The sequence below is a fragment of the Lepus europaeus genome, chromosome 21, assembly GCF_033115175.1.
Source record: "Lepus europaeus isolate LE1 chromosome 21, mLepTim1.pri, whole genome shotgun sequence".
In the NCBI taxonomy this organism is placed as follows: Eukaryota; Metazoa; Chordata; class Mammalia; order Lagomorpha; family Leporidae; genus Lepus; species Lepus europaeus.
The window spans coordinates 56255641-56273217 of NC_084847.1; the positions used below are offsets into that span (position 1 = coordinate 56255641).

A 17577-nucleotide genomic window follows, 5' to 3' on the forward strand; every position below is an offset into this window, starting at 1 on the left:
TCCTGTCTGCCCTCATTCTCTGTCCAAGTCTCAGCACTGTAAACCCCTTTTGCAGATGGGAAAACTGAGCCCTGGTGGTCCTCTCCCACCTACCCACCCCAGCCTTTCCATCGGGGGCCGTACCGCAGCTGAGGCTGGTCTCCAGGCCCTGGGACCGGAGGCTCCGGCGGCACACGGAGGAGGCCCTCAGGGAGCTCCGTGGCTGGGGCTCGGGCACCGGCTCTGGCTCCGGCTCTGGCTCCGGCTCTGACTCTGCTGTGGGACATGCAGGCGAGATAGTGGCCTCCCACCCTCTCAGCCAGACACGGAGCCTCCAGTGAGGGCAAAGTCGCCTGGACCAAGAAGTGGGCCCCAGGCCAGGGAAACTGGGCACCAGAACACAGGAGGAGCCCCCAGGCCTGGCCAGCGGAGGGACAAAATCTGAGCCACAGGGTTCTTCCCATGTAAGAGTCTAGGGCCCCGGCTTTCCAGGGGCTCCATGTCCCATGCTGAGACCAGGCTCATCGCTGCTGTCCAAAGGGGCTTAGGGGACAACAGGGAAGGGCCTGGCCTGGACAGCTGTGTAGGGTGTGTGCTGCCCAGCCCAGTCCCTGAGCTTCTTGCCAAGACACTTGTCTCTCCCCAGAAAACGGTGAGTCCCCAGGACTAGGGCTCATGGGCCCACAGGGCCAGCGTATAGCAGACCTGCAGGGACTGTCAAAGCAGGTGCAGAGAGCCCCAAACAGGGCAAATTCACAGGTGTGACACACTTCCTCCACCTGGCTTAACAGTGCAGGGTGCTGTGGGCAGGTGGGAGGCTCACGGCCCGGCAGGCTGTGAATGTGTGCAGCAGGTGCACGCGCATGTGTGTGCGTGTTCCCACACATGTGTGTGCATGTGCTGGGAGCCCACCAGCCAGGTGCCACCTGGCCAAGGGCTCGTGACCCAGGCGGCATGTGCTGGTGCGTCTGTAAAACAAACCACACACACTTCCCAGGATGCAAAGCAGTGCTGCTGAGGTCACTCCCATTCTGTGCGTGAGGAGCCTGAGAGCAGGCAGTCGGGTGGGAGAGCACGGGCTGAGGCCTGGGGCGGGGCCCAGGCTGCCTGTAAGGACTCCTGGGTGGGGACAGGTGTCTGGCTGTGCACCAGGTGGGTGGGGCAGCTTACCAGTCATGGCCGTGTAGCCGAGGAAACATGCGATTTTCTCCTGGCAAAGTTCCTGCTCCTCGTAGGTCAGTAGCTGGTAGATGAACTGCCACAGCACCTGCTTGGCAGGCGTGTCTAGCACGGGGTAGACGTCCACGATGAGGGTGTCGATGTTCCTGGGGGAGGGTGCAGGACAAAGGGGTTCATTATCCAGGGGTTCACCACAGCGGGTAGGGTGGGGTGGAGACCAGGGCGACCCTTCCAGGCCACAGAATTCAGCCAGAGAAGGAGCAGCAGGCAAGAAGGTGGGCTCTAGGGCCAGGTCGGCGAGATTCAAATCCTGGCTCTGCCACTGAGCGGCTGAGTGTCCTTTCTCAGCTTACTTAACTTCTCTGTGCCCACCTATAGCATGGGGATCAAAATAGCACCTCCTAGGCTGGAGTGGTGACACAGCAGGCTAAGCCATCGCTTACAACACTGGCATCTCATATGGAAGTGCCGATTCAAGTCCCAGCTGCTCTGCTTCCAATCCAGCTTCCTGCCAATGCACCTGGGAAGGCAGCAGAAGATGGCCCAAGTGCTTGGGACTCTGCCCCCATGTGGGAGACCCAGATGGGGTTCCTGGCTCCAGCCCAGCCCAGATCTGGCTGTTGCAGCCCTTTGGGGAGTGAACCAGTGGATGGACTCTCTCTCCCCCTACCCCCACTGTTTCTCACTCTGTGTTACTCTGCCTTTCAAATAAATAAAACAGGTCTTAAATAGCATCTACTGCACAGTTTGCTGACTGCAGTATATGGAAAAGATAAAGCCGGGTCCTTATATAAAACCACTCATCCAGGTGAACTCTGGGTGGGAAGAAGACCCAAGTATGACAGGTAACATTATAAAATTAGGAGAACTGGGCCTGGTGTTGTGGTGTGGCGGGTTAAACCGCTGCCTGCAGCTCCAGCGTCCCATATGGACACTGGTTCATGTCCCGGCTGCTCCACTTCTGATCCAGCTCCCTGCTAACATGCCTGAGAAAGCAGTGGAAGACGGCCCAAGGGTTTCAGCCCCTGCACCCATGTGGGAGAGCCTGGCTCCTGGCTTCAGCCTGGCCCAGCCCTGGCTGTTGTGGTCATCTGGGGAGTGAAGCAGCAGATGGAAGAGCTCTCTCTCTCTGTGTGTCTCTCCCTCTCTCTAACTCTGCCTTCCAAATAAATAAATCTTTAAAAGGGCCTACATGGCCGGTCCTTTGGTGCAGCGAGCTAAAGCCCTGGCCTGAGGTGCCCGCATCCCATATGGGTGCCGGTTCTAGTCCTGGCTGCTCCACTTCCAATCCAGCTCTCTGCTATGGCCTGGGAAAGCAGCGGGAGATGGTCCAAGTCCTTGGACCCCTGCACCTGCATGGGAGACCCAGAAGAAGCTCCTGGCTCCTGGCTTCAGATCGGCGCAGCTCTGGCCGTTGTGGCCACCTGAGGAGTGAACCAACGGATGGAAGTCCCCTCTCTCTCTCTCTCTCTCTCTCTCTCTCTCTCTCTCTCTCTCTCCCCTCTCTCTCTCTGTACCTCTCTCTGTGACTCTGCCTTTCAAATAAATAAATAAATCTTTAAAAAGAAAAAAGACCTAGAAAGCAAAGACTTCATAAAATTTCAAAAGGCAAAAGAGTAAGACCAAGAATGTGGTGAGCTTGATAATACAAAATCAAAGACATCTGTTCACGGAGAACAGCTTGGGAATGTGAAGACTGGCTATGGCAGAAGTAGGAAGAGAAACAACAAACAGGGGAAGACGTTTACAAAACCAAGGGGGAACTGGTGTCTAAAGGGCACGAGGGACTCGTGCAAATCAGCAGGAACAAGGCGCCCAATAAAGCAGAAAGGGATGGAGGGCATGAAAAGGTGCCTTGTCGAGGATGCATCACACATTCCCGAGCCTATGACAAGGGGCTTAAGTGACTGGTAACAACATCAAACCCATTCCAACGGACAGGATCTCAGAAGTGGTTAGGATGCCGGTTAGGATGCTCCACGGCAGAGTGCCCGCATTCAAAGCCTGGCTCTGACTCCTGGCCATGGGACGCAGCAGTGAAGAAACCGGGCTCAAGAAACCAGGCTCCTGCCGCCCACGCGGGAGACCTGGATTTAGTTTCTGACTGCTGGCTCCAGCCCTGGTCCAGATACAGCAGTTGTGGGCATCTGGGGAGAGAAGCAGCTGAGGGGAGCTCTCTTTGTCTGTTTCAGTCTCTCTTTGTCTTTCTGCCTCTCAAATAAATAAAAATAATTTTATATATTAAAAAATAAGAAGATGTCACTTTATGGCCGGAAGACAAGCAAAAAAAAAAAAATCAAAAGGTGGATAGTGCCATGCCCCACAGGAATCTGGCAAAACCATGCACTGGGGCCGGCGCCGTGGCTCAACAGGCTAATCCTCCGCCTTGCGGTGCCGGCACACCGGGTTCTAATCCCGGTCGGGGCGCCGGATTCTGTCCCGGTTGCCCTTCTTCCAGGCCAGCTCTCTGCTGTGGCCAAGGAGTGCAGAGGAGGATGCCCCAACTACTTGGGTCCTGCACCCCATGGGAGACCAGGAGAAGCACCTGGCTCCTGCCTTCGGATCAGCGCGGTGCGTTGGCCGCAGCGTGCCAGCCGCGGCGGCCATTGGAGGGTGAACCAACGGCAAAAAGGAAGACCTTTCTCTCTGTCTCTCTCTCTCACTGTCCACTCTGCCTGTAAAAAAAAAAAATGCACTGAGTGAAGACAGACCTAAACACATAGTTGGTAAGAAAAAAATCAAACACAGGCCATGACTTAAAACTCAACCATGGCCGACGCCACGGCTCACTAGGCTAATCCTCCGCCTTGCAGCGCCGGCACAGTGGGTTCTAGTCCCGGTCAGGGCACTGATCCTGTCCCGGTTGCCCCTCTTCCAGGCCAGCTCTCTGCTGTGGCCAGGGAGTGCAGTGGAGGATGGCCCAAGTGCTTGGGCCCTGCACCCCATGGGAGACCAGGATAAGCACCTGGCTCCTGCCATCGGATCAGCGCGGTGCGCCGGCTGCAGCGCGCCTACCGCTGCGGCCATTGGAGAGTGAACCAAGGAAGACCTTTCTCTCTGTCTCTCTCTCACTGTCCACTCTGCCTATCAAAAAAAAAAAAAAAAAAGCCGGCGCCGTGGCTCAACAGGCTAATCCTCCGCCTTGCGGCGCCGGCACACCGGGTTCTAGTCCCGGTCGGGGCACCGATCCTGTCCCGGTTGCCCCTCTTCCAGGCCAGCTCTCTGCTGTGGCCAGGGAGTGCAGTGGAGGATGGCCCAAGTGCTTGGGTCCTGCACCCCATGGGAGACCAGGAGAAGCACCTGGCTCCTGCCATCGGAACAGCGCGGTGCGCCGGCCGCAGCGCGCTACCGCGGCGGCCATTGGAGGGTGAACCAACGGCAAAAGGAAGACCTTTCTCTCTGTCTCTCTCTCACTGTCCACTCTGCCTATCAAAAAAAAAAAAAAAAAAAAAAACAACTCAACCATGATGCAAAAGAAAAAGACGTCGAACTACACAGCAGCGCCCACTTTCTGAGAATACCTGCAAACCAAAGGATGCCCATCCTGGGCGGCCATGGCCCCAGCAAGTGGAGCTCACAGGGAGTGATGGGCAGACAACGCACACAGGTGTCTGTCTCCAGACAAGGTGCAAGAACACCATGTGGCACGCCCACGCGATGGGGGCGTGTTCGGCCACAGGAAGGAGCGAGGAGCACTGGCCAACTCACATGGAGCGCGACAGTTTCAAGCTCAGTGCAAGAAGCCAGACCTGAGTGCCCGCTCGTGAGAGTGCAGAGTCTGCAGAGACCACAGACGCTGGCTGCCCAGGGTCGGGGCAGAGGACGACGGGACAGGGTTCAGGGTTTCCTTCTGGCCTGATGAAGTTCTACAGCCGGCTGCAGTGATGGCTGTACCTAGGAGTGACGTGGCCGTGTCGGGACGTCCTAGCCAAGGAAGGGTCCCACTAGTGCCGGCTTGTGTGTGTGCACTCTGTGACGCTCACACCGGATGAGATGACTGACGGGTGTCTCGGGACACGTGCCTGTTGGCAACGCACGATCACACTAAACACCGAACCGTACACTTAAGTGGCTCAACTGCGGGGCAAGTGAAAGTGAATGGCTTTTTTTTTTTTTTTTTTTTTTTTGGACAGGCAGAGTGGACAGTGAGAGAGAGAGAGACAGAGAGAAAGGTCTTCCTTTTGCCGTTGGTTCACCCTCCAATGGCCGCCGCGGTAGCGCGCTGCGGCTGGCGCACCGTGCTGATCCGAAGCCAGGAGCCAGGTGCTTCTCCTGTCTCCCATGCAGGTGCAGGGCCCAAGCACTTGGGCCATCCTCCACTGCACTCCCGGGCCACAGCAGAGAGCTGGCCTGGAAGAGGGGCAACCGGGATAGAATCTGGCGCCCTGACCGGGACTAGAACCCGGTGTGCCGGCGCCGCAGGTGAAGGATTAGCCTATTGAGCCGCGGCGCCGGCCTAAGTGAATGACATCTTAATAAAACTGCCTCGCTGTGGCGCAGCGAGTTAAGCCATCAGAGTGCTGGCTGGAGTTCTGGCTGCTCCACTTCAGATCCAGCTCCCTGATGCTGCGCCTGGGGTGATGGGGTTCCTGGCTCCCCGCTTCAGCATGGCCCAGCCATTTGGGTGCTGTAGCTATTTGGGGGGTGGGGCGAACCAGTGGGTGGAAGACCTCTGACTCTCTCTCTGATGGTCTGCATTTTAAATAAATACATCTTTAAAGAAAAAAAAAAAGGATTTAAACAAAAGGGACTGAAGCAGTGAGGGGCTTGACACAGATCATGACAATGGTCCCCCAGCGTGAAGTGCTGCCCACAGACTGGCTCCCAGGGAGAGCCCCGGCCAAGGACAGGGCTCACTTCACAGACCACGTGGCTGGGTGTCAGAGGTGGGGCTTGCTTCTGCATTCCAACCCTGGAGCTCCCCCCGCCCCCCGCAGGTGCCTCCTTCTAGGAGACTCCCCCAGGAGATGGAGCTGAGGCTTAGGCAGGGAGCCCAGCAGGGTACATACGGGCAGGACCTGGAGTCCACCCCAGACAGGCCCCACCCCCGCAGTGGCCCAGCCACCTGTGCTGGAAGAAGCTCTCGAGGGCCCGGCAGACGCCATAGCGCTCGGGCGGTGTGAGCAGGTGTTCCAGCTGCTGGCTGAAGGTCCTCCCTTGGACCCGGATGCTGGACGGCAGGATCTCGGCCACCCACTGCAGGGAGGTGAGCGCTGACGACGGGTTGGGTGAATCCAGGGAATCGGAGTCTGCTGGGACCACAGGCAGGAGAGGCACAGGTCAGGTGTGTGGAGGGTGTGTCTGCCGGGCAGTGCACTGGGAGGCCACCTGCTGCGGGCAGCCGGAGTTGGGGTGGGAGCGAGAGCCCTGGGCGGGGTCCCCTTGGGGTTCCAGCCCCACCTGGGGGCAGCCCTGGGAGGGAGGCTGCAGAGTCCTCTGCACACTAGGGGGCCCCGCAGTGGCAGTGTTGGGGGAGGGGGTCTCACCGCTGGCGAACGGGACGAGCCCCTCCTCCACCACCAGCGTGGGCATCGCGCCACTGCCCTGCAGCATGGACACCACCTTGTCATGTGAGCAGTTCCTGCCAAGCAGAGATGGCCCAGGAGGGCCACATTGGGGTCAGCCATGTCCACGGCTGCCGGTCAGACCTCCCGGTCCTGCCTGGAGAGGCCACGACTGGCCAGGGCCTGCCTCTCCTGTTTAGAATCTCTTGCATGGTAAAAGCCCCAGGCCTCGGACCAGCTTAGTTCACCACCTGGGCCTTTACTTTCCTGGCTGAAGGAGCTGTGGCCCTGCCACCGCCACACACAGGGGGTCCCTGCAACACGGTGTCCCCAGCATGGAGTTGGGGGATTCCCCTGGCTGGAAGGAGGAACTGAGGTCCTGGGCCAGGTGCGGAGTATGGACTCAAGAGTTTGCATGGGAAGAGGGACAGGGCCTGGGCACCAACTGGCTAGGGATCGGGACCAGGGCCTGGATGTCCCAAGAGGCAGGCGTCATCATGGGGGGAGGGGATGGTCCCTGGAAGCCCCTGACCTCATGTCCAGTCCGTTGAGGAACAGGATCCGGTCGCCCGACTTGAGGGCGGCATTGTCAGCCGGGCTGCCTGGAAGCCAGAAGAGAAGACATGGGAGTCAGCGGGGCAGGGCCTGGCGCTGGCGGCCAGATGCCGCTCTCCTGTTTTACAGGCCAGCAGCGAGGCTCAGAGACACGCTGGGTGGTGGAGGAAGGTGCAGTCTGGGTCCGCAGATGGCCACGTGGGCTCAGGACACAGTGACCTCCCCCTGGGGGGAGGGGGTCAGGCCCTGGGCTGCTGAAGGGCCCCCGCTGCAGCTCTGGTCTTGGCGCCTCACGTCAGGGTGCATGCAAGCGACGCTCCGCCCTCAGGCTGGGGAAACCTGGCGCATTAGTCAAAATTTTTTTTTTTGTTTCCTGCATTTCCTGATGCTTTGACATCTTGGGGCCTGGCGAGATGGACTCCACCCGAAAAGGACTTTAGCAAGTGTGCCTTTAGCATGCAAGCCAACCCTTTCTGAGCCTGTGCCTCTGAGTACCCCCTCGGTGGGGGCTTCACTGTGGCCGCCTGCCCTACTCACCCCAGTCCCTCTGCCCTGGAGTCGCTGCAATTATTCCAACACCTGGTCCTGAGCTGGTTTAGCCTGCTTGCCTTGCCCCGCCCACTGCTGCTGGTGACAACCCCAACGAAGGCTGTAGCCTGTGCTTCCTCGCGCTCCCCCTGCCCTGGTCTTGTCCCTGGACCCACCCTAGGGAACCTTACCCTCCACAGTCCCCCGCAGTATGGCCCACTTCCTTCCTCCCCTTGGGACCTGTGAGTGACAAACTAGGTTTCCAATGGCAGTGGTCTCCTTGGCTCATTAGCCTTGGCTGGCCCAGGTAACAGCAAAGCCTGTGTTTTAAAATGCAGACGGGCAGGCAACTCGTACTTTCTCCCTTGATGGCCCTGAGAGTCGGACCTAGCACCTGGAAGGCAGGGCTGGCAAGTTGAGGTGAGGCGGGGGAACAATCAGGGGAGACTTCCTGGAAGAGGTGAGATGGGGTAGGGGAAGGAGTCCTTTCCCTGGGATGGAAAGCAGGGAGAGGGTGAGGATTAGTTGAACCCAGCCTGCCTGGACTTCCACTTGGAGGAGGAGGACGGCCAGAGCGGCTGTCCCAGGGGATCAGTGGTCACTGGGCTAGGGGCTCAGGAGACCCCAGGTCCCTGACTTGGCACAGCCTTTCCTATGTTTCCTATGGCAGGAAAAGCAGGCAGTCACCTGCCTGGAGGTTGGCTGGGGAGAACAGCACCTGTGGATTTTAGCAAAGCCCAACACCAGGTCTCTCCACCCGCACGTGGAAGAGGCAGGGAGACTGGGATTAGCTGTTCCTAGAGGAAGCCCTCCTCCGAGCAGCCGCGGGCCCCCTCCCTACACCGTGGAGTCAACCGCTTAGCGATGCCTGCGTCCACTGAGAACCGGCACGAGCCAGGTCCCAGGATTCACTTCCGGAAAGATCTCAAGCTTCACGGAAGGTGTGACATGTGGAGGTGCAGGAAGGGGCAGCACCAACAGGGGCACAGCTGGGGCTGTGTCGCCAGGGGCTTCTTGCTGGGAGGGGGTGGGTGCAGGGCAGAGCGAGTGGCCCAGTTCTGAGGGGTGGTCACATGGAAGCAGAGTCCACCTCGGTAGCCCTGCTGAGACTGTCCACGACGGAACGGAGCACACAGCCCACTTGGGACCTTGCTGGACAGGCAGGGAAGAGAGACCACTGCACTGGGAAGGCTCAAGTCCCAGGAGTCCAGAGCAGGTGGGAAGAGAAAAGGGGTCCAGGTAGGGGTGCGTGGGGCGGGCAGAGGTACTGAGGCCCTGCTATCTCTCTGAGTCTGGTTGTGCCACAGCCTGGGCAAGCACCCACTGTCCTGGCTGCCCCGTGTCCTGATCAATACCTCTGGCCCTCCGTGGCAACACAGGAAAGACCTTAGAGGAGAGAATTTGCGGTGATGCCGACGCTGGGGTGAAAGGTGGCTGATTTGGATCTACCGGCCTGCGCCACCCACGTGGGCAGAACCACTGGGGATAACCCTGCCCACCCCTCACCAGGCAGGACAGACTCGATCCAGACAGGCCCATGGCCGCGCAGCGTAAAACCAAAGCTCTTGTTGCCCTTGTAGACGCGGACTGTCCTGGGGAGAGAGAAGGGCGGGGTGAAGGCAGGAACCAACTCCTGCTCTGCCGCAGACGCAGAGCATGGAGCTGTCCCGCGTCCCGCTCCCATGAACCTCCCCAGTCACCCCCACCCCAGGTCTCCATCCCCCAAGCCATGGATGGGGAGGTGTCCACGGCCGGTGCCCACGCGCCTCGGGTACCTGCGCGCGCCCCCGGAGCCGGCGCGGCCGCCCACCAGCGAGGCGGCTTTGCGCGGGGGCGGCTCGTCCGGGCGGCGCGGGGCGGCGCTGGCGCGCGTGGACACCAGGAGGCGCTCGGGCCGCTCTTCGCTGCGGCTCCGGCGAAGCCGCTGCGCGCCCTGCGCCCTGCGCGCGCGGCACAGCTTGCCCAGTAGGCCCTGCGACACCACCTCGTCGAAGCGCGCCCGGTGCTTCTTGGGGATGAAGATTCTGCGGGCGAGGATGGCAGAGTCGGGGCGCGACCCCTGACTGCGCCTCCCCGCGGGCCACGCCCCCGGCCACGGATTCCCCTCCCCGTTACACCTGTCCCAGGCTTGTTTCTAGGTGCCTTCTGGCACAAACCCGGCCGCGGTGGGCCCGGGGTCTGCCTCCGCTGCCCGCTTGCTTCTCGGGCCGGCACCGCCACATCTGCCCTGTGCATTCACTTCGCTAAAGTGGACTCGCCCTTGGCCTCCATTCATTGTGATCTCCTGCTTACTCAGCCCCACCCAGGAGCTGGAGCTCAAAACGGTGAGGGAGGCCACGCTGGGTCCCCTGGTCTCAAGGAGTCTGGAAATCAGTCACTTAGCTGCAAGCCACTGTGACCAGCTAACACAGGGCTGGACTCTGTGGTCGCAGGGCAGAGGGGATCTGTGGCCTTCCAGGATTCTGTCGCTGGCCCTTAGCGCGCCTGCAATGGGAGCCCAGGCTCTGCATTGTGGCAGGGCCTCTGAGAAGGACCCTCAAAGGTCTGCTGGCTAGCAATGCTTCCCAGGCTGCATCCCAAGGATCCTTTCCCTGGAGTCAGTGCCAAGGGCATAAGGGGGAGGGGGAAGGAGACAGGGAGGGGACAGTGACCCTGCAGCCAGCTGCAATACAACCCCTCTGAGCTTGGCTAGTGGTCCCCACCCCCCACCCTCTGTGGGCAGGATTAAGGTGGCCGGGCAGGTGGAGGAGCCCCCTTGGTGCAAGGGAATGGGCATGGATCCTCTGGGAGTCGGGTGCGTTTTGCTGCCCTCCAGAGAGCTCTGCCTGGGCCTGTGTGTTGCAGGGAGGCGGCAGCCAGAATGTAGTGGCCAGCTCAGCTCTGCCAGGAGCCCATCCTGCCCCCTGCAGTGATGCCCCAGATGGTCACTCGAGGTCTCGGGAGCCTGCCCCCTCCATCTGTCTAGCCTGCACATTACCCACACCCCACATGCTTGCTGCATTGGCACTGAGGGAGGAAGCCTGAGACTGCCTGCTCCCCACTTTGGGTCCAGTCCCAGGCTCTGGAAGGCACCAGACACCAAACCCGAGTCCAGCCTGGGCAGGGGCCAAGTGGCCATTCCAGCTCCAGCCTGCAGCAGCAAGGCCTGCCCCTCTGGTGGGAGCCAGGGTGAGGCATCAACCACACGGGTGGGAGGAGGCTGGGTGGCCCCTGTCCTGCTTGGGGTCCTTGCGGTTGATAGAGGCCAAGGCTGCGTGGAGAGCCAGACACCCTTCCCGGCTCACGCGAGCCCTCCATGCAGCCCAGTCTGGCCCAGCAGAGCCGGGCGCAGTGCGGCTGCATTGCCTACAGGGACTGACCACTACCCCTCTGGCTGTGCCAGCCCTGCAACAGCCACCCCAGGATTCCTGTGTCCTTTGCCAAGAGATCTCTGAGGCCATGGGACTCCCTCCCCCCCGGGGGGGGGGTGCACAAAACCACCTTGCTCTCCGCTCAGTTCTGTCTGCCAGGGTCAGGTCCAAAACCAACCCCAGGTTCCACCAAGGACTTCCCTAGGGAGTCTTCTCTCAGCTGTATTCCCGGCCCCCGCTCAGCTTTCTCCATCTCACCCAGGATCATCCACCAGTGAACTGACGGAGAGGGGCCCTAAGGGAGTGGAGTGGCAGTGCCCCCCAAACTCTCACCCAGAGCACCCGACCCAAGCCTCAGCCTCTGTCCTGTCCCCTCCATCAGAGAAAGAAGGAACCAGGGCTTTTCACTCCTGGCCCTTGGTTTTGACTCCGACTCCAGGGTCCCCAGCGCCCAACGCGAAGACCTCCCCACACCGTTTGTCTCCACCCTCCCCAGCCCCCGGGCTCCTCCCAGGCTCCAGGGCGCCCACCCAGGTCAGGGAAGCACCTCAGTGCTCCAGCCCCACCCCCTTTCTGGCCGGCCGGAGGAGGGTCCGCTGCGCCCAGGGCGCACGGTTCCTGGGGACGCGGGAGCGGTGGGGAAGCTACCGAAAGTGCCGAGAGAAGCCCTGGTCTTTCCCCATCTGGAGCCGAGGACCGCGGCGCGGCAGGTGCCGAGGGGCCGGGGGCGGCCGAGCCCGCGAGCGGAGCGAGGGCGCCGCGACTCCACACGCCTCTGCCCGGAGAGAGCGCTCGGCCCCTCCCGAGCCGTCCCGGCCCGCGGCCCCGCGCCCGCCCCTCTCGCGTGGCCCCGCCCCGCCCCGCCCCGCCGAGGGACCCTTCCGCTAGCTGGCGGGGGGGGGGGGGTTGGGGGGGGTGGTGGTGGAAGCCCGGGGCGCTTGGAGGTCGCCCCGCTCCCCGCCCTTGGCACTTGTGCTATCCATTCTTCTGGAGGCTCGGCTGCCTGGACCGGCACGGCGGCTCGTCCTCCACGCTGCGCCGCCGCCAAGACTGGGTCCAGAGGAAGCCCCATTCCTTTCTGTAGAACCTGGAAGGCTTTCCGGCGGGGGTGGTCTTTGTTCCGGGCTTCCAGGGTTTAGCAGGAGCCGGCAGGGGAGGGAGAAATCCTTCCTACCTACGCAGCGGGAAGCTCTGGTGGAGAAGAGGCTGGACTGGGGGCCCAGAATGCCAGGGTCAGCAGCCCACCCCAGCCCCGCAGGCAGCCACGGGAGGCTTTCCGGATTCAAGGAGGAATGAGGGACCCCAGGCGCTGGAGCCCTCCAGGGGCCGGGTGATGCTGGAAGGGAGGGCCCTCAGGTAGGGGTGTTGGGCACACATGGCTGGACTGCAAAATACAGCAAAGGGGCAGTGTCTGAGGCCTGGGGAGTGCAAGTGAGGAGGGGCTGCCCAGGTGGGGACAAGACCCCAGGGACGCCTGAAGGGGAGGAGGGGGAGGTGACAGGGCTCTGCCCTGCCCCTGGCCCTGCTGCTCCCTGTCAGAGCAGGAGCAGACCCCAGGCCTGACAGCCTCAGGGGGCCAGAAGACAGATCCTGGGGGCTTCCTGGGGAGGGCTCCTCCCCAGGCAACCTCAACAGGGGCGGCAGCAGCTGGCCCTCCCCTCGCGGGCTGGAAACCCCGGGGCTTTGGCTGTGTCACTCCGAGAAACATCTTGCCTGGCTCAGAGAGGCACAGGGAGGACACAGCAGATGTGGCTGCCGCCATCCGGTGCTCTGTCCAGGCCCTGGGCCACAGTGCACCTGGCCTTGGCAAGCCCCCCCCCCCCCACCCCCCAGCCCTCCCAGGCCTGCACTTCCTGGCAGCAGCAGGAAGCCAAAGCCAAGAGCCCCCCCCCCCCCCCGCTGTGCCCTCCCCACTCCTTGTCCTCAGCCCCACCCAGGGACAGAAATGTCTAGCCATCCTCACGGACAGCAAAGCCTGTCTCTCGTGATGGAGTCACTTTCTGGTTCTGTGCCAGGTGCAATGAATGGCCCAGCAACCAGAACCGCGTGTGCCATGATAACAGCTATGGCACCTGCCCACCACGCTGTGGGCGACCATGTGCTCCTGCTGGGATCTGGACACGCTGCCCCGGCGCACGTCCCCGCGGGCATGGTGCACCTGGCCAGGTGGCCCAAGGCAGCATGGGCTTGCAGGAGCAGCAGCTGGACTTCCCTGAAGCGCCTGCCGCTGGAAGAGGCCACTGCCAGAGACCTCTGCAGGGCACTTGTTCTGCTCCCTGTTACACCCTGTTACAAGATGACAATGGGGGCACTAGATTCAGTGGACAGTGAGGCCAGGGAGGCTGCTCAACACCATCCAAGGCACAGGACCACCCCCGGGGGCAGAAACATCAGGCACCAAATGTCGTTAGCACTGCACTTTGCAAAGCCACTCTTGGAGAGACCGTGCCCGGGAGGAGCCAGGGAGCCCGACACTGCCACCCTCAGAACCTCCGAGTTCTCCCAATGACTTGGTTTGATGGTGGCCCTGGCACCCGGCACCCACGCAGAAGGGGCTGGGGGAGATGCTGATGGTTCCTCACGCCCCTCCCCAGATTCTCAGCACATCTCTGTCCTGCCTACAGATGGGAGAGTTCATTTGTATGGTTTCCCACCCGGGATCCTGCATCATGAGCCCCACTTTAAACATACGCCATACACGTCAGTTAACCTGCTCAAGGCGCCACCAACAGAGTGGACCTGGGGTTCCAGCTGGGTCTGCTGGGCTCCAAACTCCAGCTGCTTCCCACCCCCCCACCCCACCCCACCCCCCGCAGACACCGCCCCCTCCTCCTCGCCCTCCTCCTCCCGTTCCTTGAAACGCTAGTGGACCACAAAGCTGGCTGCTCTCCTGTTCCCTCCTGGCCACGTCACACTTTCCAAACGGCCTGCCTGTCCTAATTATAAAGCCGTTTCATCACCTCGTCAGCCTGGGATCCGTCCCTCTGGGACAGACCCAGATTAGGCTCTGAGCGGCAGGACTAACTGCCGTCGGCGAGGAAGACGCTGCCTTTAGCTTACGTTGTGACTGTGGGCGCGTTCTCTTGCACAACCCCACAGGGCAGCCACCCTGGAATGTAGCCCGTGAGCCTAAGCTGAACCGTCAATGTTAGCAAACAGTAAATACATTTTATCTTCAATGGCCACATGTGGCAGGTGGCTACTGGGCGGGATGGTGCAGGTTCCTGGTCTCATTGTCCCCACCTCCCTGATTTGTGGGGAGGGGTTCTATCCCCCCCTCCATGTGCAGTTCTCTCTCTCTCTCATACTCACACACAAATATCTGTTTCTTTTTTCACTACCCTTTGGCCACTGAGCCGCCATTAAAGCCTGTGTCTTCTCCATGCCAGGTCCCACTGTCCCAGCAGGGGCTCTCCTTGGCTGGCATATTGGGAGGCTTCCCGCTGGGCACCATGGGCTACCCCGGGGCCACCGTGGCACTGCTCCCACCCTCTCCGGCCAGGTGCCTGCCCCTTATCAGCCTCCTTGCTGGCATCCTTCCACTCTCCAAAGGACACAGGGCCGCTCCGCCTCTGCCGAGGAGGCTGCCCAGATTGCTCCGTGCTGAGTTAGCCATGCAGGCTCCCTGGACCCCGGTGAACATGGCTAACTGTGGCCTTGAGGACCCCTGTCCTCCATGAGCTCTATCGGGAAGGCACGCTGTGCGGGGATCACCATCACTGGCTGAGCCAGCACTAGTGGGGACTGGCAACCTGCCAGCCCAGGACGGGTGTGTGGGGGAGAGTGGGGGGGCACGCCTCAGCCCCCTGCTAGGGGAGCCCTCTCCCTCCAGAGCCCAGCTGAGTGCTGCCCCCTCCTCCAGCAGCCTCTCCCGGCTGCACTGACAGCTAAGGCTGCGGCTGCTCAGGCGCGGGAGAGGCTGCAGGGCCGGGCATCCCGGGGCTCAGAGCCCAGCACGCCCCCCGGGACGCCCCTCCCCCGGCCTTCCTGACCTGCCAATCTCGGAGATCAGCTGCGGCCAGGGAAAGGCGGGGACAGGAACAGAGCGGCGCCCAGGGCAGCGCTGGGCGCGCGCAGGGCATCCAGCTGAGCTGGCTGCGGGAGAGCGGGGACCAGCACGCCAACTTCCCGGGGACAGCAGGTGCTGTGCCCCCCACCCCCCACCCCCAGCCCGGTCCGGGCGCGCGGACAGGCGGGCTCGCGTCCATCACCTCCGCAGGGAGCGCTTGGCGTCACAGCCTCATCCCCGCGGCAAATTCGCTCTAGAAATAACTTTTTCTTTCCTCTCTGGGTTTTCCCAGCAAGGGACGGGCCCCTTACTCACCCAAGGCAGCTCATGGTGGCCTTTCTCGGTGGCCTCCCGGGCTCCGTGGCGGACCAGAGACGCTGCGCCCGGGCTGGGGTGGGGGGTGGAGGGTGGAGGGGAGGCCAGCCCCGTCCCTGACATTGGCCAGGCCCAGAGGGAGGGGCAGGCTGCGGGGTGAATGGCAGCGAGGGGAGGGGGTGGGCTGAGCCCAAGAGAGGGGAGGGCAGCAGAGAGGGGGAGCAGCCTCCGGCCTGGGAGGCAGGGCGGGAGCAGAGAACCCCAGAGGGGGCCCTGGGAGGATGCAGGCGGGGTGGGGAGGCTCTTGGATCACCCCAGGTGAGAACCTCCACCCCCAAGACTTTTTTTTTTCTTCTGAGAATAAACCTAAAGGGTGAGTCCAGAGCACAGTGGAAGACCAGAAAGTGCACAGCTGGGGGCCGGCGCTGTGGCGTAGTGGGGAAAGCTGCCAGGTGTAAATGCCGTGCTGGCATCCCATATGGGCACCGGTTTGAGTCCTGGCTGCTCCACTTCCGATCCGTCTCTCTGCTGTGGTCTGGGAAAGCAGTGGAAGGTGGCCCCTGCGACCTCGTGGGAGACCCAGAAGAAGCTCCTGGCTTCAGATTGGTCCAGTTCCGGCCATTGTGGCCATTTGGGGAGTGAACTAGCAGATGGAAGACACCTCTCTCTCTCTCTCTCTCCTTCTGCCTCTCTGTAACTCTGCCTTTCAAATAAATAAATCTTAAAAAAAAAAAAAAAAGTGCACAGCTGAGCTGGTCCCCAGGACCCCCAGCCTCTCTGAGCCTCAGTGAACTGGGGGCTTCAGCCAGAGAATGTTCCTGGAAGCGTCTGGTGGGGTCCTCAACACGCAGTCATCGTCGGAGAATCAGAGGGCAGAGGCGGGTGTGGGGGACGCCCATGGCCCCATGGCACCGTCCTAGGCTCCCCTGCCTGCACCTTGCTCCAAGAACAATAGTGTCTTGGTGTCCATCTGGGTTTGGAGTTGGAGCAGGGCAGGCTGTGACTGCTTGGGCAGCTGAGGGAGAGAGAGACCCGCCCTGCCCGAGATACCTGAGGTTGTCCAGGAGGGGCCCCCGGGCCTCGCGCGGCAGTGCCAGGGTCAGTGCCCACACCAGGTCGTCCACCCGCTGCTCAGCAGCAAACTGCTTCAGCGCCGCGAACACCTGCTCCTTGGCGGTCAGCTGGTCCCCCAGGATCTCATCCACCTGCCAGGAGAGAGGCAGGGAGGGACGGTGGCCAGTCACTCACCTCCCTCTCCCCGTCCACAGGGCAGGGGGCACAGGGAGCACTTTGTCCTGTCCTTTCAAACCCTCCAAGATGGGCACGGGTGGTTGCTTCATTCCACATCTAAAGAATACCCGAAGAAGCAAAGGCATCAATGTGGCGCTTAGAAATGTGCCAGGCGCTCAATAATTGCCAGTTACTATTATTATAATACTACACTTCCTTCTACTACAAGGCTCTCTGAGAACAGCCCAGCCCTGAAGAAAAGCTGTGGCACGCATGCCCCGCCTTGAAGGATGTGTTTATTTAGTTAATTTTGAAAGACAGAGAGAGAAACAGACAGACAGACAGACAAATCTTCTATATGGTTCACTCCCCCAGATGCCCACCACAGCCAGGGCTGCGCCAGGCCAATGCCTGGAACTCCATCTGGGTCTCCCACGTGGCCAGAAGGAACCCAAGCACTTGAGCCATCACCTGCTGCCTCCCAGGGTGTGCGTTAGCAAGAAGCTGGGTCGGAAAGGCTAAGTGCCATCTTCACTGCTGGGCCACATCCTGGCCCCCTGGCTTCAGTTTTGGCTCCCTCAGTTCTCCCTCTGAGATATTTGTCTTTTTTTTTTTTTTTAAGATTTATTTATTTGAAAGAGTTACACAGAGAGAGGAGAAGCAAAGAGAGAGAGAGAAAGAGAGAGGTCTTCTATCTGATGGTTCACTCCCCAATTGGCTGTAACAGCCGAAAATGTGCCGATCCGAAGCCAGGAGCCAGGAGCTTCTTCCAGGTCTCCCATGCAGGTGCAGGTCCCCAAGGACTTGGGCCATCCTCTACTGCTTTCCCAGGCCATGGCGAGAGCTGGATCAGAAGTGGAGCAGCCGGGACTAGAACTGGCACCCGTGTGGGATGCCGGGGCTTCAGGCCAGAGCTGGCCCCTCTTTG

The 17577-nt window shown here is 61.1% G+C and overlaps 1 protein-coding gene across 3 annotated transcripts in view; it reads right to left on the bottom strand.

Annotated features, from left to right (window-relative positions):
* The window catches only part of GRID2IP (Grid2 interacting protein), a 38953-nt gene that overhangs the window by 9019 nt on the left and 12357 nt on the right, over window positions 1-17577 (bottom strand). The window contains exons 2-9 of one of the 3 annotated variants that reach the window (XM_062179727.1): window positions 16470-16624; window positions 9521-9769; window positions 9252-9337; window positions 7195-7264; window positions 6645-6739; window positions 6224-6407; window positions 1150-1304; window positions 124-255 (exon numbers count right to left, since the gene is read on the bottom strand). In XM_062179727.1, coding sequence (XP_062035711.1) covers window positions 124-255; window positions 1150-1304; window positions 6224-6407; window positions 6645-6739; window positions 7195-7264; window positions 9252-9337; window positions 9521-9769; window positions 16470-16624 — 1126 coding nt within the window. Of the gene's footprint in view, window positions 1-123; window positions 256-1149; window positions 1305-6223; window positions 6408-6644; window positions 6740-7194; window positions 7265-9251; window positions 9338-9520; window positions 9770-11743; window positions 11779-15419; window positions 15434-16469; window positions 16625-17577 lie in introns of those variants that run through there. The other 2 variants (XM_062179729.1, XM_062179728.1) reach the window with 2 other exon arrangements.